The 25349-nt window shown below is 50.4% G+C and overlaps 1 protein-coding gene across 2 annotated transcripts; it reads left to right on the plus strand.

The window, feature by feature from the left end:
• The first annotated feature begins 851 nt into the window (after positions 1 to 851).
• SPARC (secreted protein acidic and cysteine rich) lies at positions 852 to 24409 on the plus strand. 2 transcript variants are annotated; one of them, XM_032337254.1, is made up of 10 exons: positions 852 to 978; positions 10941 to 11010; positions 12289 to 12354; positions 12904 to 12991; positions 14548 to 14669; positions 17335 to 17455; positions 19321 to 19454; positions 20146 to 20294; positions 22584 to 22732; positions 23198 to 24409. In XM_032337254.1, the coding sequence occupies exons 2-10, from the start codon at positions 10954 to 10956 to the stop codon at positions 23224 to 23226; spliced, it is 915 nt and encodes a 304-aa protein (XP_032193145.1). In that variant the 5' UTR covers positions 852 to 978; positions 10941 to 10953; the 3' UTR covers positions 23227 to 24409. The 2 variants fall into 2 exon arrangements, with proteins under 2 accessions (XP_032193145.1, XP_032193146.1); XM_032337255.1 differs by having other exon boundaries at positions 12292 to 12354.
• Positions 24410 to 25349: the final 940 nt, after the last annotated feature.

Here is a 25349-nt window from a genome sequence, read left to right on the forward strand (position 1 = left end):
ATGAATGCACTTACGAACGTTCAACATTCATCAATATCCTCATAAAGTTTCAACCAAGACCTATTGCACTGAGAAGTTCATGTAGCACAAGAGTGAACCAGTCCAACGGTGGTGGACTCAGCCTGCCCAGACCCCTGTAAAGCAGGTGATCTTGGGCAAGTGACTTAGCCTCATTGAGCCTCTGTTTCCTTATTAGTAAAATGGGCACAGTAACTTTATCTAAGTCAAGGGGTGGCTGCTGAAGACTATGAAGTCTCTGTAAGCCGTGGCTGTTGTTACTTCTAAGATTATTATCTATTCTATACTGATGATACAGACTCCCCAGCTAGAAAGCAAATCTCTTATATGTCTATTCCTGGTGCAACTAGAGTCAGAGTTCTTATTTTTAGATCGTACTCCCCATCTTGTCTGTACAGAGGCGAGTCTTGGCTTTGCCTTTGTCACAGATACAGTCCCCTAGAACTGGTAATGCCCTCCGGCGCATTTCCTAATCTTGTAAAGATCACTGGTCAGGAAGTCAGGACACTTGGGCCTGGTTCTGTCCGTGTCCTGGTTCTGTCCCTGGGGGCCTTTGGGTAATCCCTGGCCCTTCCAAGCCTCAGTTCCCTTCTGAACAAGGAGGAGGCGGTTGCAGATGATTCCTGTGGACCCTTCCAGCCCTGGAGCTCCATGAATGTACAGGCAGCAGCCCGGGAACCCATGAAGCAGGCAGGGTTGGGGAGTCTGGTCAGGACAGCCCACCACAAGGGGAGGAGGAGAGAAATGGAAGACCTAGTGGGCTTTGGAGGTGGGGAGAAGGGGGAGGGGAGAAGGAGGAGACAGAGGAGGAGGAGGAGGAGGGACCGAGGGGTGGAGGGGAGAGAGACCCAGCCCAGAGCTCTGAGTGGTTTCCTGTTGCCGGGCTCTAAACCCTCCACACTCCTGCAGACCTTCACACCGCCCGGAGTGCGCTCTGCCAGCCACCTGCCTGCCACTGAGGTACGCACGACCCCTGCCCGGCCTTTCCCTCCTCTGGGTGCTCACTCCGACCCCCTAGTTCCCTCCTGCAGTTTGTGCACAGAAAGAGGAGCTGTGCTGGGAAGTGCTGGGTCAGGGATGAGTACCCATCTCCTCTGGGCACCATCACTGCTCCCACTAAGGGCTGGAGCCTTGGACTCACTGCCTGTTGCTTTTCAGGTGGTATAACTCGGTCTCCCTTTCAGGTTTGCCGAAAACAATCTCACTGTGTCTTTGGGAGAGTGTTTTCTCTGTTTCTGTCTCTGTCTGTGCCTGCCTCTCTGGTTTCAGAGGCTGCCGGCTTAGCCTCTGGGCTCCCTTCGCAAATGTGGCAGCCTGCTTTCCTAGGAATCTGATCTGGTCACAGCTGCACGGGCCCCGCTGGCAGCCAGGGTCTGTCCTGCTCCCCATTCCAGGAGAAGACTCTTCCTAGACTAGGTTTTCCGTCCGGGGTTCTGTTTTCCAAAAGGAACTTTGCACGAATGATAAATTGAACCCTAGAAGGCAAGCAGAGTGGGGTGGGTGTCTCGACCTCGAATCAGCCCCTCTGGGAAGGTTTCCCTTTCCCTGGAATTCTCCCCCATTGGCCCCCTCCCCCCAACACAGGCACTCTGAAATAGCACCGTCAGATAGTCACTCCCGGGTTAGGCATTGTTCCCATCCTGGGCTGCCGGGGGTGTAAGCACAGGAACTTACTGGCAGTAGCCCTTAGTGTACATAGATCTGAAGACCCCAGACATCTGATATCCAACCAAGTTTCTGGGTCCTATGGGAGGCTGGGTGTGGTGGGGGATGTGCTCCAAGAAGGGGGGTGGGAGAAGGCAAGCCAGAGAAAGTCCCTGGGCAACTCTCACACCTCCTTGTTTAGAAAGTCCACACTCTACACGGAAGCGGTGTCTAGCCTTTTAGGATGTTAAGTCCTCTTTGGACACACTCTTTCTACCTTCCTTGGCTCTGTTGGCTGGTTGGTGAGTGGACTTCCTGGGGTCTAAGGAACACTAAGGGAAAAGGGGGCACTGAGATGAGGCATGTCTTCAAGGAAGCCCAGTCTGCTCAAGAGAGAACAGAGAGGCCCACATTTTCCTCCAGAAAAGACAGCATTCTACACAGAACACAGGGAGAATGTTCTTACTAGCAATTCTCTAGGGTTAAATTTCTATCTTCTCCAATTGCCGATGGGAGAATGAGAAGCAAATAAGAAGTAGGTTGGGAGCCTTAAGACACACATTTTATGTGCTGTCTTAGGTAAGTCCTTGGGACTTAGTTTCCCTATCTGTAAAGTAAGAAGGTTGGACTTGATGGTCTTTGGGGAGCCTGATGTCATCTGAGACTTTCAAGGGGAAGTCTCTTAAACCAGAATCCAGGGACAGGCCTTTGAATGGGCTTTAAGATATTTGCAAGCTACTTACATTTTATGTATAGTAGTAGTAGTATGTGTGTGTGTGTGTGTGTGAGAGAGAGAGAGAGAGAGAGAGAGAACGAGAACAAGAGGCATTCGCAGCCTTTAGTGTTAAGATCTACTCCAATGGATGTACTACTTCCCAAAGGGCTGGAAGGCATGAGGATGTGGGAGATGGAGTGTGGGACTGGAAGCAGATGTATATTCGCAGGGGGACCAACAATTTTGAAAGGGAGTGTTTGGGGAAGAGAGGGTTAACTCACAGTGCTCTGCTGCCACATCGACAAAGCCAAAGCCCGAAGCAAAGGGAGGAGGGAGGGGGGAGGGGGAATGGGGTGCCTGGAGAAGGAATCAACTTTTGAAACTTTCTCCAAGTCCCACCCACTGAAAGGCTCTTCTTTGCCATGACTCACTCTGGGAGGAATGTGAGTTGCCACGGTAACCTTTTTTTCAGGGTCTCTGCCTGCTGGCTGAGAGGGGACACTGAAACACTCAGAACCTCAGGCTCCATCTGAATGTCCCCCACCCTACTCAATCCCCAGATATCAGGACAGCAAACTCCAGGTCCAGCCCTACAGATCTTCCAGGATCCCAGGGCAGCTGTGGGGCTGTGATAGCCTCCTTGATCCGGCGTTTGAAGACCTGAGTTGCACTGCCGTTCGTTCCTTCGGGAGGTGCCATTTGACCTTGACTTAACTGATTCTCTGTTCTGAGCCCCAGTTTATCCCTTGATTAAAGAGTAGCAACAACGGTCACCTTGAGGGGATATCATGTAGAAGAAATGGGATGCTATGCAGGAAACAGTTGGTACACTGTGGTCCCCCAAGCCCACCATGCAGCCGGGTTTTTAGAACTGATAAACTCAGGGCATGCAAAGACTTGGTGAAATCATTTCCAGCTTTTTTGGTCTGGCACTCTATCATTTTGGGGTTTGCTTATAATTTCTCTTTATTAAAAGTGCTAACAGGCACACTTAAACAAAATAAATGTTTAAATCCATTTTGATTTGGGCACCTTTGTATTTCCCAAGAGTGTTGTACCCTCCAGTGTGAAAAGAACATTGGCCAAGGGGATGGCACAGGCGAGTCACAACTCACAGTGAGTGACATTGGGTAAGACCCTTCCCCTCCCTGGGCCTCCAGTTTCCTAATCTGTTTCATGAGAAATCTAGGTGGTCTCCAGGGGTCCTTCCAGGTTCAAAGTCCTGCAAACCTAAATCCCAGAGGTTGCTTTCATGAGAAGAAATAGATGGCCTACATTTTTAACCCCTGAGTCCCTAGTTGGAAAGGAAACAAGAAAGGAGGGGCTAAGGGATCTTGAGTTGTGTAACAGTCCTGCTAAAATCTTTGTCCATCTGTAGAGACTTGTCAACCAAGAGCATGGCCGGGGTTTGCTATTTACAAGAGCAACTTCCCTTGCTATGAATAAACTATAAATAGGAAAGGACGGTGGAGAAAAGTCAAGAGCTCAGGATGTGAGGTAAACAGGAGAATGTTTGGCCTTCATGTTATTTAGCTAGGTAGCCAAGTGTGCAGAGATCAACAGGGACGGACACAAACCCACAAGGATGTAGACTGTAAACATCGATTTTACCAACAGGCACCCACTGGCATAGCTAAAAATAAATGCTTCCGTATGTGGGCCAAGACAGAAGGCCCCACTCTCACATGCCTCCCCCTGAGGCATACGTTGACTCACAGGCAAGTTCCAGGTATACAACCTGATGCACGTACTAACCCGGGCGCTGACCTACATGGGCCCCAACAGACAGATGCTGAGCCCGGTGGACACTCACACATACACAGCTTCACGCAGATGTCCTCAAGGCTATAGGTCACTGTGACAGACACACTGCCAGGCGCGCAGATGCGACTGCCACTTGTAGCCACGCGCTGATGTGCATAGCCAGACATAACTACGGGTTACAATGAGGGGGCAGACATGTTGGACACACACAGGACCAAATCACTGGCCGTGCTTTACAGGGAGAGAAAGTGAGGATCAGAGAGGGAGGAAAATCACTGAAGGTCACACAGCCAACTGATGTCTGAGCCTAACTTTCAGAAGCTCAGAAATGTCCAAATGTTCACTTTCCACTCTCCTTTCCTTCCTTCCTTTCTAGTTCTTTCCTTCCTTCCTTTCTTTGATGGTTTCCAACTGGTCACTTTGGTTTCACGCCTGTGCATCCACAGGCAACAAGCCCTGTGGATGATCAGTGACAGTGATACTGTCTCTCTTTGTGGGCCAGTGTGGCTTATCCCAGCCCTCAGGGCTTTGCCATGAGGCTCCCAAAATGTGACTAATACTATTTCTCTCTTCACCCGTCTTTAAAGGAGGAAAGAGAGGGCTGGAGCTAAGCCCTCAGCGAACCTGGGGATTAATGAAGCTATTACCTTTTCTCTACAGCATAGAGCCCAGATCCCCACCCCAACGCTGAACTCCGGGATGCCTGGGCTGGGCAGACCCAGGGTCAGCAAGCAGTGACTTGGCAGAATTATTTAGAAAAGCAGCCTCCTCTTATCCAGGAGAAAGAGATGTCTTAGGCAGGAAATTAGCTCTACCCTCACTCTCAAGGGATGGAGCTTAGTGTCTATAGAAAAAAATATGGATAAAAATAATCAACTCTGTCCAGAACTGGGTTCTTTCAGAAACTTGATGTTAACCTTCTCATCTGGGGATCCCTCTGGGTCATCTCATGATAGTCATAGAATTAGGGTCCCAGACTGATCAGATGAGAAAAGAAGCAGCCAAACAAGGTGAACATCTCGATGTTTCTGAACATCTGGAAGTTTAGCATCGGCATCAGCCTGCTGTGTGACCCTTGAGTGAGTTATTTTCCCCTCTCTGAGCCTCAATTCCTTTATCTCTAAAATCAGAATCATGGCATAGAGGGCTCTCCTGGCTTGACAATACCAGTCCATTGGTAGTGGCTGCCAGAAGAGCTGTATTCAGGATTCAGATGCCACTCTGCACTTTGGGGGAAGAAAGCATGTGATCGATTAGTAATGTCTGCCACATGCACGGGGCAGGAGAAGGTGGAGACATTTCCACCATGTATTTGTTATCTTTGGTATGTGACAGCCTGGATTCTGATTTCTTTCTCATCCCCTCCATTTGTGGTCACCCTGATGCAGCAGTGGCCCCTAGAGGGAGCCAAGGAAGAGACCCTGAAGCTCCACCCTGCGCCTCTCCTAACCACCAGGAAACAGTGAAACGTGGCATCTTAGATGCCTTTATGGAACCTCAGTTAGGCGATTCTAGTCCCAAACTCCAGGGCTGCTTTGGAGTCACCCCAGAACCACTTCACTCCTAGGCTTAAGCACCCATAACACCCTAAAATTTTCCCCTAGCTTCTTCCCTTCTGGTAAGAAATATTAAAATTGGAAGCAGAGTCAAGGGACAGGTTTGGGGAGAGGGGGGTGATACTCTGAAAGGCTTCTGCCTGAGCTGACTTAGAAAGTCAGGGCTGAAAGAAATCTCAGGGACCATCTTGCCCCAGGGTTTTCAGACTGTGTTCCTAGGAGAACCCAGAGAGGCTCGAGGGCATCACAGGGGCGTCTGAGTGGGGAGGACTTTCGTCCCCATCTCAACTCCTGCGGACCTGCTGTTTTTTTTTTTTTTTTTTTTTTAATTTCAAGCTGATTCGTTGAACAGATTATAGTGAACTCATGTTTCAACAAATGCGAAAGGCTTTTAGCTACTTCAAATATTGGACTTCCCAGAAGACCTCGTTGAAAGAGAGGGCTTACATAATTTTGAACAGTGCCAATCTAAAACAACCTCCCCACTGTGCAGATGAGCAGGGCCAGCTGTGGTCCAGGGAGGAGAGAAGGCTTCTCTAAGTTTGCACAGTGAGCTGGGAGCAGCACCGCCAAGACGGCATCCCGGGACTCCCAACGTTCTTGTCACGAGACCACCTCTGGGTGGCTGTGCTTGCTCCCAGGCGGGAGCCAGCCAGTGTGGCCGCATCGGCTGCGGCGGCGCCTCTCTGGCCTGGCTCGGACCTCCTTCCAAGTCTCAGCTCCCTGGCGGGCCTGGCTCACAGAGGGGGTTCCTTTATTAGCCTCCAGACTTGTTTTTCTCTCTTCGGGCTTGTTTACCAGGAACGTGTGTTTTTGGAACCCTTGTTTCCAAGCCAAACTGTGGGAGAGAGAGGCTTGGTTTGCGTCAGCAGCCCAACTAAGAGGCCAGCCTGGGGCCCAGGCCTCGTCACTGGGTTCTCTGGAGGCTGGGCTGGTGTCCCCTTGACCAAGAGGAGCAATGTCTCCTTTGTTCCACCCCAACACCCTTTCTCCCTGGGCTGAAGACAAAGGGCCTGGATTCTTGCCTTGGATTCTTGAGGGGGATGGAGATCCTGGGATCTGTGGGTTTATGGTGCTCTTCCAAACAACATTGCTTACTTCTTGTATTCTCTCATATAAATCACCCATGAGCCTTTCAAGGTAGGTGTGTTATTTCCATTTTATAGATGAAGAAATGAATTGAGGCCCAGAGAGGGAGAGTCCCTTTCTGAAGGTCACACAGTGGCTAAGTGGTAGAGCAAGGATTTGAGTCTAAACATTCTGTCTCCAGAGTCCCTGTGCTTGCCTTTATGCTACATTGCATAACCACTCTGCATAAACACTGGTTACCTTTATAATCACTCTGATGTGGTCGCCACTAGCCCCCTGGGGCTACTTAAATTTAAATGAATTAAAATGAAATCTGATTAAAAATTCAGTTCATTTACACCAGCAATATTTCAAGTGCTTGGCAACATGTGGTCAGTAGCTCTCCTAATGGACGATGCTGACACAACAAATTCATCATCTCCGAAGGCTTCTGTTAGACCGCACTGCTCTGTAAACCTCTTTCTACTCAAATCGGATTTGATGATGATAACTCAGATTCTGTGCTTCTTGTTCTTCAGAGCCCGTGATTCCAAGACCTGCAATCTAAAATTCCATGATTCTGAGATTTCCCCCAGTTGTGACATTCAGGGACTTTTCAGTGTCCAGGGAGAGCCCGAAGGAGGCCCTTTATATTTTGAGGGAGATGAACTGGGGGGCTGGCTGTACTTTTCCATCCCCAGAGTCTTTCTAAAGAAAGAGAAGTGACCTCGGCTTCGGGTCCTGCTGGCAGCCAAGGACGGGTTTTCAGCCATCTCCAGAGCAAATAAAGGCAAAAGGAAGGGACTTGATGTACGGAACAGGGGGAGGAGGCGGTGGTGGGGTGGGGGTGAGCAGTGTCTGCATTTGATGACCACCAAGCCAAGGGAAACACACCGCATGTTTCTGCCCTGGTCCAGGCTTCTTTCCCTGGACCTCGGGCCAGTTCACAGCCCAACTGGGCTCCATTCAGGTGAGCATCTGGGAGGGAGCAGCTGCCAAGAGAAACTGTGTGAGATGAAGAGCTGGCCAGTGGTGGAACAGGGCTGCCCGGGTCCTCATTCAGCCCTGCCATTCAGTCCCTGGGACTCTCGGAAGATTTCCTCCCCTCTCCAGGCCTCAGTCTTCTCACCTGCACTGTGGGACAGCAAGACATGCCTTGAGCCTCCACTGGGATTCTTGGACGTCAAAACACTTCGGAAAGGATAGACATAGCCATCCTCATAAACTAAAGAGATATGAAGGAAGGAGTTTTCATTTAATACTAGTCATTTCTACAAAGCTGTTGAAATTTTCACTGAGTGTACCAGATCTAGGTTTGATTGGCAAAGGATGTGTTCTGAATACTGGGGTTTGATTCTGTGTTCTGGCCTCCTGGGGTGATGGCCGCCCCCCATGACTGTGCAGGATGGGTGTCAGACCCATTTCAGAGAGCCTCAGGGAGGGCTCCTATACACGTAGGATGTATGGCTGTGCAGGAAGCACCGTCCAGCTGTGGCCCTTCCCTCTCATCCCATCATCTGGAAGGAAAGAGTTCTGGGACTGGCAATGGAGCACTGGGCACTGGGCAGAACCCCAGATTTGGAAAATAACTCTTTCTCTAAGATTTTCTCTCTCTCTTTTTTTTTTAAACACTGGCGCTTTCTGCCTTTCTCCTCCACTCCCCCATCGGATGGAACATAGTCCCTATTAGGCTCTACCCAACTCCACGAGAAGGGGCTTAGTCAAGGCAGTCTGACTTACAAGAGGCCTGAGTGTTGCACGATTTCCTGCTTTCAACCACAGGCTCATCGGGAAAGTGGGACTAAGGCCTCTCCCATGCCTTTTCTGTGTCCATGGGATGTGAGGCCTTTAAACACTAAAAGCACTATAAGATTTAGAATTATTTTTCAGTTCTGGCTGTAAAACCAGCAGCAGGAAGTGTGAGTGTGCCACTGGGAAAGAAGTGCAGGAAGTGGGGGAGGCAGGACAGACAAAAAAGCTGAACAACTGACCCTTCCTTGGTCAGAAAGGAGAGCGTGGTTGCTCTGTTCAGATGAAGGATGCAGACTCCGGTGATGTTGGTTTTCCAGGAAGGTTATTGCATTTCCAGTCCTAGCATGGACTAGTCAAGTCCCTGACACGACTTCTGTCACTGGAACCCAGACAACACCTTTCTGTGTTTCTAGCTAGCAGTCTCACTCTGCCCCTTTGACTTCAAACAGTCTCAGACAAGTCCTCCATTGATGCTTTCCTCTTCTGTTCCATTCATAAAATCATAGGCCGGGGTTGTCTTGCTTGTATCTTCCAAATGGGAAAGGAAGCAGGGAGATTTTTCCACCTCTAGGCCTGGGAGGGAACAAGCATACAACTGTATGGGGCAGGAACATTCTAACAACTGTCCGGAAAGGCAAGACTGGTCTCCTCTGGGAGTCAGAGCCAGAGTGAAGCAATGCCAGGCCCCCAGGCTGATTCCTCTAGATTTCTGTTAGTTTTATTTCATACACATGCCATGAAATAAAAGATGAGGGTTTGTGTCTATTTTAATACCATAAAGGGCCAGTATGAAGTCTACTCTTCCTTTGCCTGTTTCTACTGTTTGAATACTGTAATCCAAGTGAAGAAGGGTTATTTCACAGGTGATGACACAGGCCAAGACCAGCATGTGCCTGCAACATTTTAAGGGCATTTCAAGAACCCACCCTACAACCTCAAAGCTTACCTAGTCTAACCCTCACAATAATGGAAGTGGAGACAAGGTCTAGAGAGGACAAGCCATTAACCAATACACCCAGATAGTTTTGAGGCAGATCAAGGATCCCTGGCACTGAATTCCAAGCCAAGGTTTTATTTATTTATTAATTTTTATTTTTATTTTTATTTTTCATGATGCCAGCGAACCTCCAAGGTGCTTGGTCAGTTGGAAAGTTTTGGAAAGAACTAGGGATGATGAGCCCAATATAGACATTTGTGGGGGCAAAAGAGGGAAGACATGGCTACAGCTCACCTTGACTAAAAGCTGCTCAGGGCCAAGGGGGCACTCTTGTTTTGTGTAGCCCCGGGAGGAGGAACAGAGTAGACCAGATGTTTGAGGGAGGCAAATTTAGATCCCTACAAGAGAGAGCTTTCTAAAGCCATTTGGAAGTAGAAGGCCATCTAGTGAGAACATGAAATAAAATGTCTCCCTATTGTTCCTCTGTGAGAGATGGCGTTTTGGCAGGGAACCATCAGAGAAGATTCTGCTCCCAAATCCTTTGTAGTCATGAGATTTTTGGAGTAAAGAGCTCAGCATCTGGAGAGTGAGGTCTCAGCAGTGATCAGGGCAGGAGAATATTCTAGATCTCAGCTAACATCCTTTAGCTCTGAAGGGAAAAGAGGAGAAAATACGAGCACATCCAAGTGTTTGGATAATTTTCTTAGAGGATCCAGAGAGGTCTTGTCCCTTCGGGGTAGAAAAATGTGGCTACCCTCAAGTTTCCACTGGTCACACTCCAAGACTATTGTTCTTTGTTTTAGAAGGTAGATCTCATTGTCTCAAATTAGCAGGAGGCTTCTGCCTATTAACTCTGCCCATGCCCCTCCTTCCTTCAGAGGGAGTAGGAAGGAGGAGGAAAAGGAAGAGGAGGAGGGTTAGGAGCATAAGAAAAAAAATAAAAAAGAATCCTAGAACATCAGGGATTTAAGTAAGGGTCCTTGAAGACTATCTGACTCAGTATCGTCCAAGCTTGACTTAGTTAGCCAAGCACCTTTGTTGAACCACTATTTAAAAACCTCAATAAATGTACTGACAAAAGAGGCTCCATATCCTAACCATAAATGGAAAAATCTTTGTCTCTTGTCATAAATGGAAGGAAACTATAAAAATAAACACAACGAAGACAAAACAACTTCGTTGGAATTCCAGCTGGATATAGTTTCCTGTGGAGCCCCTGAGCCAGAGGCCTGTTCTCTGGTACAAAGGAGGTAGATAAGTGCTTGGAAGGTATTTAAGACCTCTTAGCCCTGAACCGAGGCTTTCTCTTCATACAGTCGGGTTTGAAAGGGGATTGAGTAGAAGCAAATTTCTCTTACATCTTTCACTATAACTTAACATGCACCATCTAAAATGACCTCACGTATCACAGGAATCCAGCGTCAGAAGGAGCTCTCCATCAAGAGGACGCCCATTCACTCAAATCTCATTCTCTGTCCCTTCACAGGGTACCCAGCACCATGAGGGCTTGGATCTTCTTTCTCTTTTGCCTGGCCGGGAGGGCCTTGGCAGCCCCTGTAAGTACCTGGAGAGCATATCTGCTTGGTCTTCCACCGCCAGCTCCGTGGCACTGGCCCCTGGTTGCTTGGAGGGGTCAGGGACTTCCCTATCTCATTATTTCCTTTATTTTTTGAAAAAGAATTTTTCGTACACTGGTAAGCATGGGAGAAAAATTGAGATGGCCACCACTGGATGGAGAGTCCAGGGACGAGAGATTTCCATGTGAGGAGAAGGTGAACTTTTAGCATCCACAGAGCGGGCTGGTTAGTTTCCAGATCAGTGAGGATTATCCCGTTGCAATCTGGCCAAATGGGGGTTGGGGGGTAGGGGAAGGTTACAGGGGTAAATTGTAAAGTCAAAGGTGTTGGGGAGGACTGGAAAAGGGAGTAGGTTCAGGATCTGGGAGGCAAGAACAAAGAGTGCCTTGGAGATGTCACCATCCAAATGGACCCGCTCCAGCAGTTTCGTGTCTTGCAAAAACGGGTCAAGAAGACTTAAAAAACAATTTAAGGAGAACCCGTCTGGTTGAGCTTGGGTCCTGGCCCTGCTTCTTGGCCAGGGGAGTGTGGAGCACCCTGATGGACAGACAGTCCCTCCAAGACTTGCACGCAGGGGCCAGTAATGGTCGTCCAAAGCTAAACAGAAAGCCATTACTGGCAGAGGGAGGAAGCAGCATGCGCAGACAGTTTCTTTCAACCCCTGATTTCCCCATCTTCTCTCCACTAGGAGGTGTGAGTGATGCTAGACATTGGCAGGTGGATTCTGCCGGAAGATTGGGCAGGGTTAGCATTACTTTTAGAAGAAGCCCCAGGCGGCCAGACACCTCAGAGCTGTATATTATCTTGCTTCTTCTTACTCCAAGCTGACATGGCAGGAAGGAGTCACAAAAATCACAATAATAGTATTGTACTTGTGGGGAAGATAATGACTTCTGTTAAAATGCATGATGTTCCTGCCCGTGGGTCTCTGTGGGTCCCACTCTAAGCTGAAAGGGGTTGGTTTGCATTAGTGGTCTTCAGATTCATAGGAGTTCAAAGCAATGGAAATGTTTCTCCAAGCTAAATCTTTGATAGACACCCCAGATATAAAATATAGAAAGGGGGGGGCTCCAGAGTTCCATAGAGCCCCTGTGTTTGGCTTCTCTTCTGTCCTCGTCACCCTACCCATGGCAGCCCCTGAGGCACAGCCGTGGGGCTCTCCAGTGAGCTGCTCTCCTAGCTCCACTGGCTGGAGGCACTTCAGAGCCAAAGCTGGCCTTGGCCTTGACTTCTCTGAAACACATTTTCTCTTCCCAGCAGCAACAGGAAGCGCTGCCTGATGAGACAGAGGTGGTAGAGGAAACTGTGGCTGAGGTGGCAGAGGTAGGTGGCTGGGGATCCCAGACTCCACCTTCATTCTGTGGAGAAACCTGATTAGTGCTGTGGGGTCTTGACCCTGGAACAGAGCATTTGCCCCTTCCTATGGGCACACACAGCACAGATGTGAATCCCATGTGTCCCCCAATCCTGACGCTCCTGAATGCTTCCCAAACATGGCCCCCTAGAGTTGGGAACTATGATTTTGGAATTTTTAATTTTTAAGCTACGGGACAATTTTTCTTAGGTGACTGTCCATAGTCACCCCATACACAAACACAAAGGGAGAGCTGCAATGGTGCGGCTGGCGGGGGTGGTGGGCTTGGTACCCCTCCTACCCCAACACCCCTGGCGGCCTCTGCAGCATCTCAGTGGGCCTGTAAGAGTCCATCTAAATTCTGGACCCTGGCATTTGTGCTCCCTGTGCCCTGATCCCGGCACGACTTTCCAGCTTGTCTCTCCTCTTGTGGGACCTGAAGCTCCGGGCAAGTCCTTTCCAGTGTTTACCCGCAAGGGTAGCAGCCGTTGGACTCATCCTTCTCCCTCCACCCCCAGGGACCTGTGGGGGCCAACCCCGTGCAGGTGGAAGTAGGAGAATTTGATGAAGGTGCTGAGGAGACTGAAGAGGAGGTGGTGGCTGAAAGTAGGTCCTGTTCTCGTGTCTTGTCATACCTAGTCTTTGCCCTCCGCCAGTTGAGCTTGGGGCCTGGGGATAGCCTACATGAGGTTCCTTCCCAGGGAAGTTCAGGGTGGGCTCCTCCCTGCAGGGTGGGCTGTGGGGGAGAAACAGCGTGGACTTAAAGGCTGGGCATCTTCTTTGGAATTTGGGCATGATCTGTGTATAGCCCGGCTGTCTACGCTCTGAGTGTCAGGAAGGGATGTTCCCAGGCTGGAAATGAACTTCTCCCTTCACAGCTACTTGCCCTGATGCCAAAATTGGGTTTCACGTTCCCACTGAGGGCACAGGTCGCATGTGGTCACTGCGCTCCTTGACGACTTCTGTCTCAGCCCATGCCCCAAGTGGGTGCAGACCTGAAGGGACTCCAGGAGTTTTCACACTCTTTAGCTTATTTGATCTGCATACAGCCACGAGGAAGTAAGGCCTGGGAACCTGATAGAGCTCATATAAGGCCTGGGAACCTGATAGAGCTCATATAAGGCCTGGGAACCTGATAGAGCTCATATAATGCTACGCTTGGAGTTGGTGCCAGAAAGAGAGAAACGTCCGTAGGGCTTCCACCTCCCGCCTGTGCTGGCATCTCCATCCTGCAGAGTGGAGAGATGTCATACCCGAGGGGGTTAACAGCATGGAATTGGGAAGCAAAGCCACCTAGGTTTGCCTCTATACTTGTTGACTCCCGCTGAGAGTGCCCTCTGACAGCCTGCTTAGCTGCTCTGAGCCCAGCTTCCTCGTCTCTAACACAGGACCGATGAAGACGGTAGACCCTCACCCCACGGCTGTTGGGGGTTAAGAGATGAGGCACAAGAGCCCTTGGCCCAGTGCCTGGCAGGGCAGCCATCCAATAAAGAATGACTCAAGTACCCCATATCACACATAAGGAGGAAACGGCCAGATGGAGCCGTCAGCCCGAGGGCACAGAGTTTTTGCTGGAGCAGGGGGGCATACTGAGTCTGTTCCTTCCCTCCTCCAGGCGCACCCTCATCCGGTGTTTACCAGACACAGCTGGGGCTCTATTGTTCCGTGTGGGCCTCAGGGCGCTTCTCCCTTTTCCTTTGTGACCACTCAAGTCTGTTTTGCTTGGCCTCTCAGCTCCCTGGCTCCCTGACAACAGCCAATTTTCCGAGTCATTCAAGAAGGTTTATTTTATTTTATTTATTTATTTTTGAAAGTTTATTTTATGACCCAAAAATGCCTCACTATCATTGAGGAACAGAGAGCTGAGAACGCAATGGTTGCTTCGGTCCTCAAGGGAGTTACATGGTATCCAGTGCTCCTGGGTCCCAGATTAAGCCTGTGGCTCCCCAAAAATAGGCCTGACCCTAACCCTAACCTCACACTGAATCTCTAATCTCCAGACTGAGTCATTTTCTCCCTTAAGTGCCAGCTGCTGGGCTCAGCAGAATAGGAAGGAGGACTGAGGGCTGCCCAGAGCCAAGAAGGAGTTCTGCCCCAGGATCCATCTGGGTGGGCTGGGGTGGACCCAGTAGTGCTAACTACATGCCCTTGTGCTCTACCAGACCCCTGCCAGAACCACCACTGCAAGCACGGCAAAGTGTGCGAGCTGGATGAGAACAACACTCCCATGTGCGTGTGCCAGGACCCTACCAGCTGCCCTGCCCCCATTGGTGATTTCGAGAAGGTAAGGCCAGGGGGCTGGGGGCTTGGGCCTTTGAAAACATGAGTGGCTGCCCAGAACTCTGGTGACTCAGTGGTTCTATGGGGCAGCTCCAGTCTCAAAATCCCCTCACTAGATAATCATAGTAGGAAAGTAGAGGTAAGGCTCTGCCTGTCAGTGGGTCCCTCCAGCAACCAGCAATAATTTATTCAGCACCAGCAGGTTCCCGCTGTGCACCAGATCCAGGAAAGGAACATATCAAGAACATCAGGCACGGGGCGCCTGGGTGGCTCAGTGGGTTAAAGCCTCTGCCTTCGGCTCAGGTCGTGGTCCCAGGGTCCTGGGATCGAGCCCCGCATCAGGCTGTCCGCTCTGCGGAGAGCCTGCTTCCTCCTCTCTCTCTCTCTCTGCCTACTTCTGATCTCTGTCAAATAAATAAATAAAATCTTTAAAAAAAAAAAAAAAAAGAACATCAGGCACTAAGATAGAGGCTTTCTCAGCTTGGGAGCAGCCTAGCAAAGCATCGGATCCAAAAACGTGGGTGCTGGGGTCTGATGGAAGGTTGACTTCAAATTCCATCTCCGCCCTTGTTAGCTGTGAGATCTTAGCCAAGTGCAGAGCTTTTCCAAGTCTCAGCTTTCTCATCTCTAAAGCAGGGGTAGAAATGGTCTTTATTTCCTAGGACTTTTGTGGGGATTTGTTAGGTAGTACTTAGTACCCAATATATGCTCTATTTTTTTAAAGATTTTATTTATTTGAAAGAGAGACAGAGAGAGCACAAGCAGTGGGGAGGGACAGAGGGAGAAGCAGACTCTGCACTGAACAGGGAGCCTGATGCAGGACTCGATCCCAGAACCCTGGGATCATGACCTGAGCTGCAGGCAGATGCTTTATGGACGGAGCCACCCAGGCATCCCCTGGGTGCCTATTTATGCTATTTTAAAAAAAAAAAAAATCTTTCAAAACCCATGCATTCTGCCTCCAGTAGGGCTCCTCCATCCATCCATCCATCCATCCATCCATCCATCACATCTATCCGTCCATCTGTACAATTACTTATTGAGTGCCCACTCCTGACAACCTAAGTGCTCGTGATGACCCAGCTCAGGACAGCAAATCTGGTATCAGCATTGCTCCCACAACTTCCTGTCTGGGCTTTTCATCTTCAGTCTCTCTCCGATATAACTTTTCCTCTGGGCTCCAAATTTTAGCATCATTGTCCACTCTTCTGTCCTCCTTACCCCTGTTACCCCCATCCCGCTGGTCACCAGTGCCCATCCACTCTCCCTCTGCAGTGATAGATAAGCAATACCAAGTAAGTGTGTACAGGAGGTATGATACAAGGCTCCCTGCCTCCTAACACAGATACGTACTGCCACTGTCCTTGTTCAGCCCTCAGTACCTCTGCTTGGTCACCTCCCTGGACAGACGTCCTTTAGGAGAACTCGCACGACTCAGTGCTGGGCTATATTCACAGCGAAGACTTAGTACAGTGACGTGTTAAAGATACACAGCTAAGGAATAATGGAACAAGACACAGGGAGAGTCTGAAAAAAAAGGAAAAAAAAAAAGACAAAAAAAAAAAAAAAAGACATAGGGAGAGTCCGGAGGAATCCGCGTGCAGGCTTGCTTCCTTTCTCTGCTGCATGAGGCGATCTCACAAAAGGCTTTCTCTCCCCAGCTACGAAGATGCAGCCACATGTGAGCGATGTTTCTGCTCAAGGAAGCCCATTATTTGACTCAGCACTCAAAGTTTTCATTGAGTGCTGCCTAGCACGTCCTCAAATTCCTGATTCCCAGAAGGAAAGCAGACGTTCAGCGTGAACCGTGTTGTTTGTACAAGGGGTCTAGGCACAGTGAGGCATCCTTATCATCTGTGGAAAGTTTTACAGCTGTGCAGGGACTTGTTTACCAGCCAAGATCGCAAGCAGGTCTTTCTAAGCATACCAGCTCCAGGCTTGCTGTGTTAACTTTTTCCTGTAGACTCTGCCTCTTTGCCATCCCCATCTTTATTTTTAAAGATTTTTATTTATTTATTTGACAGAGAGAAAGAGATCACAACTAGGCAGAGAGGCAGGCAGAGGCAGAGAGAGGGAAGCAGACTCCCTGCTGAGCAGAGAGCCCAATGCGCGTCTCGATCCCACGACCCCGGCACCACGCCCCGAGCCGAAGGCAGAGGCTTTAACCCACGGAGCCACCCAGGCACCCCAAAGATTTTATTTATTTACTTGACAGAGATCACAAGTAGGCAGAGAGGCAGGCAGAGCGGGGAGCAGGCTCCCTGCCGAGCAGAGAGCCCGATGCGGGGCTCGGTCCCAGGACCCTGGGATCACGACCTGAGCTGAAGGCAGAGGCTTTAACCCACTGAGCCACCCAGGCACCCCTGCCATCCCCATCTTTTTAATTCATCCTTTGCAGAGATGCCAGGGTTGTTTTCCCTTCGCTCAGCCTGATTCGGCCATATCTCTGCTCAGAGACCAGCAGTGGCTCTTAGCATGGGCTGCACATTGGTCTGGAAGCCCAGAGAGCAGGACCTTGGTGCAGCCTCACCACTAACTCCCTGTGTGATCTTGGGCTAATCACATTCCTTGCTGGCCCTTTGTGTCCCTGTCTCTGAAATGGGCAAAGATGGTGGTACCCACAATGGACTTTGGGAATGAAGGCGAGGTGCTCTATGCTTTGCCAACAGGTATGCAGCAATGACAACAAGACCTTCGATTCTTCCTGCCACTTCTTTGCCACCAAGTGCACCCTGGAGGGCACCAAGAAGGGTCACAAACTCCACCTGGACTACATTGGGCCTTGCAAATGTGAGTCTATCCTTGGGCACTTCCAGCCTCCCAGCCCACAGAGAGCCCTGGGCTCCCTGGTCGCTGGCTCTGCCGCCCTCATGCTGTGTGATACTGGGCAAGTCTCTTCCCCTCTCTGAGCCTCTAACAGGATTGCCATTTATAAAATGAGAGGATTGTCTAGGAGTAGCTTCCTCTCAGCTCTGTATTCAGGACACCTCCCAGAAAGGACTGAACAGTTGTGGAAGTTGTGGAAAAATCTATAGGATTTTTCTTTAGCATCGAAGACAACTCATTCTGTTTCTTTAATGATCAGGATGTCTCCTACAGGGCTAACCCAAACCTTTACTGCTTCAACATTGTAAAGCAAAAATGATGTTCTGTCTCGACCTATAAAGTGGTTTTTGTTTTTAATTTTTATTTATTTATTTATTAAGTAATCTCTACACCCAATGTGGGGCTTGAACTCATGACCCTGAGATCAAGAGTCTCATGATCTTCTGACTGAGCCAGCCAGGCATCCCTGGGCTTACAAAGTTATCTAAAATATTTGAATTTGAATGCCTTAAAATAGGAGGCGTGCCTGTCAGTTCCCTTCAGGCCCCGGTACTCAGTGTTGCCGTATTCTTGGCCTTTTTACTCCATCACACTCCTATCTGTCCACTTAAGGCACATGATTAACCACCCTCTTCTAGAAACCCGGGGAGTCAGGTGTTGGGGGGAAGGGACGCTCTGGTATTGTCTAGCTTTTTGTTGGTGATGCCAGGTACAGATTCCATGGGCCCAGGTACCTCCTTCAGCGTTGGCAGTCTCCTTATCATTTGAAACACCCGAGGCCACATCCGGTTCCCCTCCAAGATAACACCCATCTTGTGTGTCTGGTACGCTCTGGCACCAGATGGCACCGGGGAGAGCCACTCACCTGCCTCAGGTGTGCAGAGTGCAGAACAGTAGAGGAGAAAACCAGGTTCTCCTGTGGTCCGCCCCACTCTCCCGGTTATGGGGCCCGGGGTGTGAAAGAAGGCCCCGGGAGGAGGCTCGGGAAGGAATGTCGATAGGAACCTTTACGCAGTGAGACTGAGTATGCCAAGGGGCCTTTTACCAAGTGGCCCTTGCTGTCCTCCGGGCGCATTGCTCACTTGCTCCCACTCCTAGTGTGTCCCCCACAGATGCTCCCTTCCACTCCCCGGCTGGTGGTGGAGAAGGAAGTGGTCCTAACCACAGAGGGAACTTTCCCTAGACTTAGGATGAGGGAGGGACAGGCCTCTAGGCTCCGGGACAGACACATGCCCTGGATGGTGGATGAGCTCTGATAATGTGGCCTTGAGCAAGCCCCTTCTCCCCAAGCTGACCTTTGATAAGTCCAGCAAGAGGGTGGACTTGGTCCGACATTCTGGGATTCTAAGTTCCAAAGACTAGGAAGGAATCATCACGAAGAACGTTCTGGTGGCTGAGCAGTCCTGACCTCCCCACCCCCGCCAAGCTCGGCCTATGGATAAATGTTACTCCTGAGCCTCACAGTTTTGAACCCCTTCCAATGGCTGGCAGACCAGCATGGGATGGGCGTCTGCTTTCAGGCCCCATCACATAGAGAGATGCAGGAGTCACTGGGGTGACCCATTTCCCGCAGCAGGTCAGATCAGACCAAGGGGAGAGCCTTGTGTCTCCCTTTGCAGGGCATTCTTCCCTCCACAGAATCTCCTATGCTCATTGTGGTGTGAAGAAACTGGCCCAGAAGGGCCGAGCCACTTACTATGCCAAGGCCACTGACTGAAGCAGCTGTGGGAGGAGGCCCCGCGGTGGGAAGCGGGGCCTGGCTGGCATGTAGGCCCTTAGGCTCGGAGTGTCCGGGTCTGTGCTGACAACTCTTGTGTTTTGGACCCCAGACATCCCCCCCTGCCTGGACTCTGAGCTGACTGAATTCCCCCTGCGCATGCGGGACTGGCTCAAGAACGTCCTGGTCACTCTGTATGAAAGAGATGAGGACAACAACCTTCTGACCGAGAAGCAGAAGCTGCGGGTAAGTGCTCTCTTTCCAGCCTGTGCCAGCGTCCCTGCCTGGCACCGGGCTGGCTCCTGGCCCCGGGCTGGCTGAGGCCCACAGTCCTGTTCCTAGAACTAGGCCCCCAGGTGTAAGCCTACACCCCTGCTCTGATGAGTGCCTTTATCCTGGGTGCTGGACACAGACTTCTCATTGTCTTTGGAGGCTGAGAGTACGCATTCACTTCTCAAAGACTCTGAGAAGTCCTGTAATGAAGAGACCTGCTCGCTTTGTCCAGTCCCTAGTGTCAAACAAAAGGGACACAAACTACCCTATTTCTTTTCCCTTCTGAGTCTGTGGGCCTTAAATTTGACTGGATCTGTCAAGCACTTGAGTATGGATAGAATGCAGATTCCTGAACCCCACCTCCCGCCGGCAGAATGAGTGTCCCTGCGAAACCAGGCCCAGGAAGCTGCATTTTAACACACTCTCCCACTGAGTTTGATGGGACAGCTCAGTGGAGACAGAGCCCTTTGAGATCTCCCCACGCCTCCACTTCTGCGGATGAGATGCTGCTACCCGTGTCTGCCACTTACTTCCTTCCCTCATTTTGAACCTTGGCCGTGGCTGCTCTGTTCCAGCTCTGGCCGACTGTCCAAGGTAGAGGGGCCCTGATTGGGCCTGGCCCATGTCCCTTGGACCCTTCGTCACACTGCATCTGCTCCCACAGGTGAAGAAGATCCATGAGAACGAGAAGCGCCTGGAGGCTGGAGACCACCCCGTGGAGCTGCTGGCCCGGGACTTCGAGAAGAACTACAACATGTACATCTTCCCCGTGCACTGGCAGTTCGGCCAGCTGGACCAGCACCCCATCGATGGGTAAGACCTCCGGCCTTCAGGATCACAGGGGGCCGCGCTGGCTTGGCATGGGAGTAGACGGCGTCACTGGTCAGGGCTGGTAGGCGTACTGGGTCCGGAAAACCTCTCAGCAGCCTCTGCTGCTCCCAGCCCTGGAGCCCACAGTCTGCATGGGGGCCGAGGCAGGAGGACGGGGCATAGGAGGAAAGATGCACACCCGAGGGGAAGAAAGCCACAATACATTTTCATGCCAGAAGAAGCAGAAGTTGGTGGGAACTGGAAATCCCCCCTGACCCCTGGGCTTGCTGGCCTTGGGTGGTCATGAGTTGTGAGAGAGCGAGCTAGGAAGGAGCACAGAGACTCCATGGGGCAGCGGGGTGGAGCGGGGGACAGTCTGCATGGTCACAGTCCTTCAGCAAGACTAGAGACCCAGGCCCAACAGGGTGAATGGGCCCTGGGGGTTCATAATAAATCCACAGAGCCCATTTCATCCTCATTGCAAGCCCTTGGTTTAATTGTTCTTGCCTCTCATCGGAATGACTTCTGAAGTGCCGTGGACAGGCGGGCAGCTGTCAGCCAATGAACGCTGCCTGAGCGTCTACTATGTGCTCAGTGCTATTCTAGGCGGGTGGGGGTGGGGCTGGGGGTGGGGTGTTTAATCAGGATTGACCTGGTCCCTGCCCCTGGGACACTCACACTGTGGTGATGATCTGCTCTCACAATCGAAGGAAAATGTGAAAAGGCTCCCAGAAGGCGCAGGTGGTGGCTTGCGGTGCGGGAGGCCGAGTGGTGGTGGTCACGACCCTCACGTACCTTTCTGGTCTCCTCTTGCTTGTGTTTTTGGAAGAGCGTAGGAAGGAGGGCCATCCTGTGTATGTGCCTGGGGGAGCTCACTCTCTTCAGGGATGCTCCTCTCTGGGGGCTCACCCCTTATTCTTGGTCCAGGCTGTGTGCCTGGAGCCCGCTCTCCCTGGCGGCAGTCCCCCTGGGCTGGGGTCTCCTGAGCTCTGGGAAACTCCCTGTTGCTTCTCTCCCAGGCTCTTTTCATGGCTGGGATCCAGCTGAGTCACTCGCGGTGGAGGGGGGAGGAAAAGTCAGGGGGACATCTGGACCTCAGGCTGAGCAGCTGGATCCCACCAGGATGAAAGGACCAGGAGGGAGGTTTCCAGCTGGGGCTACAGGGACTGCACATCTGGGAAAGTGCTCCAGCCTGGACCAGGGGATCTATCCGCCCCCTCTTCTTGTCCCAGAGCTGCCTGAATCCCTAACCCCCTTGGGACCTCAGTTTTCCCACTGATATACTATGTTAGGGGAAGGAATGCTCCTTCTAGTTCAAACATTGTGTGGTTCCTCCCATGAGTTGGGGGGGGCAAGAGGGTCTGGGGGTTAGAGAGAAACCTGGTCTCAGTGTGATCCCTTGGGAAAGAGTGTTTTGAGGACAACTAGTTGAGGGCTCTGGGCAATAGGGAAAAAATTTATACATGTGCCCTGGAGTCAAGGCTGGCTGGAGGAACAGGAGAGGACAGTGGGAGAGAAATGAGATGGCCTCCCTCTCCCACATTATGTTATTAAAGAAATTAAAGCTCTATGAAGGTTTCAGTTCTTCTGGCCCTCCCGCCAGTTCCAGTCCTTTCCCACTTCTCCCCAGAAGGGAGCAAGTACTCTTATCATTTTGATGTGTCTCTTTTTACAGTTTTGTTTTTTTTTTAAAAGAGAGAGAGTGGGGTGGGGCAGAGGGAGAGAGAGAGAATCTTAAGCAAGTTCTTTGCACACGTGGAGCCTGACGTGGGACTCAATCTCACAACCCTGAGATCATGACCTGAGCAGAAATCAAGAGTCAGACGCTTAACCGACTGAGTGTCCAGGTGCCCTTGGACTCTTTTCTGTGCATTTGCAGCTACATAAATCTGTGTCCACGAGAAACATGCATTGTTTCGTAGCAGATGTCGATCTTCCGATAGCAGAATATTTTCATTTTAAGTTTCTATGCCCTGATTCTCAGCCAATTAAGAAACAGTTAAATGCTCCAAGAGACCTGTCTTATGAATCGATGGGATCTCAGAACTGGAAGGGCTCTTAGACATTACGGTCAACTCTCCCTGCTTTGCTGGAGGGGAAACCGAGGCTCAGAGTGGGGCAGTGCCACAAAGTGCCACTAGATCCCACAGAGGTCAACGGTACACCGAGGGGTAGACTGGGATCCTGGCTTCCGGTTCTGTTTGCATGCCCCTTCCTTCTGCCCTGTGGGGCAGGCTCGCTCTCCTCTGTCTCTCGTGGAGTGTCCTCAGGCCCTCCCCCTCTTGCCCGCAGGTACCTGTCCCACACCGAGCTGGCCCCGCTGCGTGCGCCCCTCATCCCCATGGAGCACTGCACCACCCGCTTCTTTGAGACCTGTGACCTGGACCATGACAAGTACATCGCCCTGGATGAGTGGGCCGGCTGCTTCGGCATCAAGGAGAGTGAGTGTCTGAGCAAAGGGGCCACCGTCCTCTCCCCACCTCCCCTCTGCTCTCTCTGTCATCTGTGTGTCCATCCTCTCGGCCCAGCTCTTTCCTTTGCACCTAGCTAACTCGTTTCTGTGCTCTGCCTGTCTGGGTGGGCCTTGTTCTCTCAGGTGGCTTCTTGTCCATCTGCTCTGTCTTTCCCTTCCTCAAGCGTAGCACTTGGTCTGTGCCTAGTGCTATTTTGGGAGCTGGCAGGCACCCAGAGAGGGACAGGAAGTAACTTGGCAGCACGTGTAAATGACAGGACAGGCCAAGGGGCAGGGAGACCAAGGTCCTCAGTCCCCAGCTTCCTGGGTGACCTTGGGCTAGTCCTCTGACCCTTGCCTGGGGTTGGGTGGGAGCCACAAATTCCTGGGCAGGCGGGTCTTCTTCCCCCATACAGGCTCATTTCTAATTCTGTTTTCTTCTCTTGCTTTGCAGAGGATATTGACAAGGATCTGGTGATCTAAATCCACGCCTCCTTCTGCAGTACCGGATCCTCCCTCTTTGATCTTCCCCTTCCTGTTTCCCCTAATGTTTAAAATGTTTGGATGGTTTGTTGTTCTGCCTGGGGACAAGGTGCTAATATAGATTTAAACGAATACATTAACGGTGCTAAAAATGGAAATTGTAACCCAAGTCATGACATTCTTAATCATAACACGGCCATCGCTGCCTCTTGCTCACCCACTAACGGTCCCATTCTTCTCCTTACCATTTGCTGCGCTGCCCGGTGTACTAGTGGCGTATGGGTGGGAACTTTGATTTGCTCAAGTCTGCCTTCAACACATCCTGCATTTTCAGATTTTCTCTCCATTTCTCTGTTTGAAACTAGTACTCACCAAGTTAGTTTTTGTGTTCATTTTATTTCAAGGTATTGGCTGCCAGGGGGTCATCCCCACGTGGCCTGAAGGTGGGCAAAGGGAAGTAACAGGCACGTGAGGCTGCCAAGGATGTTTCTGGAACTAGGGGGACTAGTGGGAGAAAGCCCTGTAGAACCCACCAGCCAGAACTGCAGATACGAAGGCTGTCACCCAGAGAAAGGACCTGAGTCTGTGTTAGGAAAACACATTAACTCTCACATAAGCCCGGTTCCTCACCATTCTCTACCCCCTTCATCTTTCGGTGCCCTTTATTTTCACGTTAGACTGTTAGTCCAAACTTCTGGGAGCCGGGGTGGACCATCAGCTCTCTGGAATCCGCCAGGTCCCTGGGGAGTGGATCACCACACCCTGCAGGGCTTCTCCCCTCCTAGCTGTCTTTGGGAAATGCAGGACTGGGAGGCCGTTCCGAAGACGAAGGCCAAGGTCAAGAGCGAGGTGTAGAGAATTGCAAAGTAGAAAAAGTGGAGTTGGTGAATTGCTTTTGTTTTGTTTTGTTTTGTTTTGCTTTCATATTTGGATAGCTGTCATGAGAGGTCTTTCCCTCGGTTTCTAGCATGTTCCTCCTTTTCTCCCTCTCTCCACCTTTTTTCCTTCTATTAATCAAGAGAAACTTCAAAGTCAATGGGATGGTCGGATCTCACAGGCTGAGAACTCGTTCACCTCCAAGCATTTCATGAAAAAGCTGCTTCTTATTAATCGTGCAAACTCTCACCACGACGTGGGGAGTTTGACAAATCTTTCAAAATAAAAAGTAACGACTTAGAAACTGCCTTCCTGAGTGATTTTGCATGCGTCTCGATCTTAGACACCTCCTTACCCTGACCTACAGACACAGGGACAGAGGCGTCTACACACAACTGCACAATGGCAAACCTTTGCAAACACTACTATGCTTTGGTGCACACATAGGCTTCTTTATACACAGGGGGTATATTTGTACACAGGGAATGTATGGTTCCTATAAGCACAAATTTAGCTTATTTTTAACACTTTATTTATTTATTTATTGGGGGAAGGCAGAGGGAGAGGGAGAGAGAGAATCTCAAGCAGACTTCCCACTGAACATGGAGCCCCACATAGGGCTTGATCTCATGACCTTGAAATGATGACTTGAACCAAAACCAAGAACTGGATGTTTAACCTACTGAGCCACCAGACACCCCAAGCTTACTTTTAATTTTATGAACTGTGTGCTGAACTTCTTTCATTATTGCATTTCATTATCAGAAATACCAGGCTAAGCAACTCTCTCCTTCCACTACCCATCCATCCTCTTTTTAACCCCCCATACCTATTTATTTATTTCAAAATTTTATTTAAATTCTAGTTGCCATACAGTGCAATACTGGTTTCAGGAGTAGAATTTTTAGTGATTCGTTACTTACATACATACCCAGTGCCCATCACAAGTGCCCTACTTAATACCCATCACCCATCTTGCCCATCCCCCACCCACACCCCTCTATCAACCCTCAGTTTGTTCTCTGTCTTTAAGAGTTTTTTATGGTTTATTCATCCATCCATCCATCCATCCATCCATCTATCCATCCATTCACTGAGTCAATAAATGTTTATGATAGACCCGTTAGGCACCAGGTCCCATGCCAAGTGATAGAGACTCTACTGTGGCAAAGCAGGCAAAGCATTTGTTCTAGAACTTCTAGTCTAGTAGATGAAACCACTTCACAACTAGGGGCCCCTGACTGGCT

This window comes from Mustela erminea, chromosome 3, assembly GCF_009829155.1.
Source record: "Mustela erminea isolate mMusErm1 chromosome 3, mMusErm1.Pri, whole genome shotgun sequence".
Taxonomy (NCBI): Eukaryota; Metazoa; Chordata; class Mammalia; order Carnivora; family Mustelidae; genus Mustela; species Mustela erminea.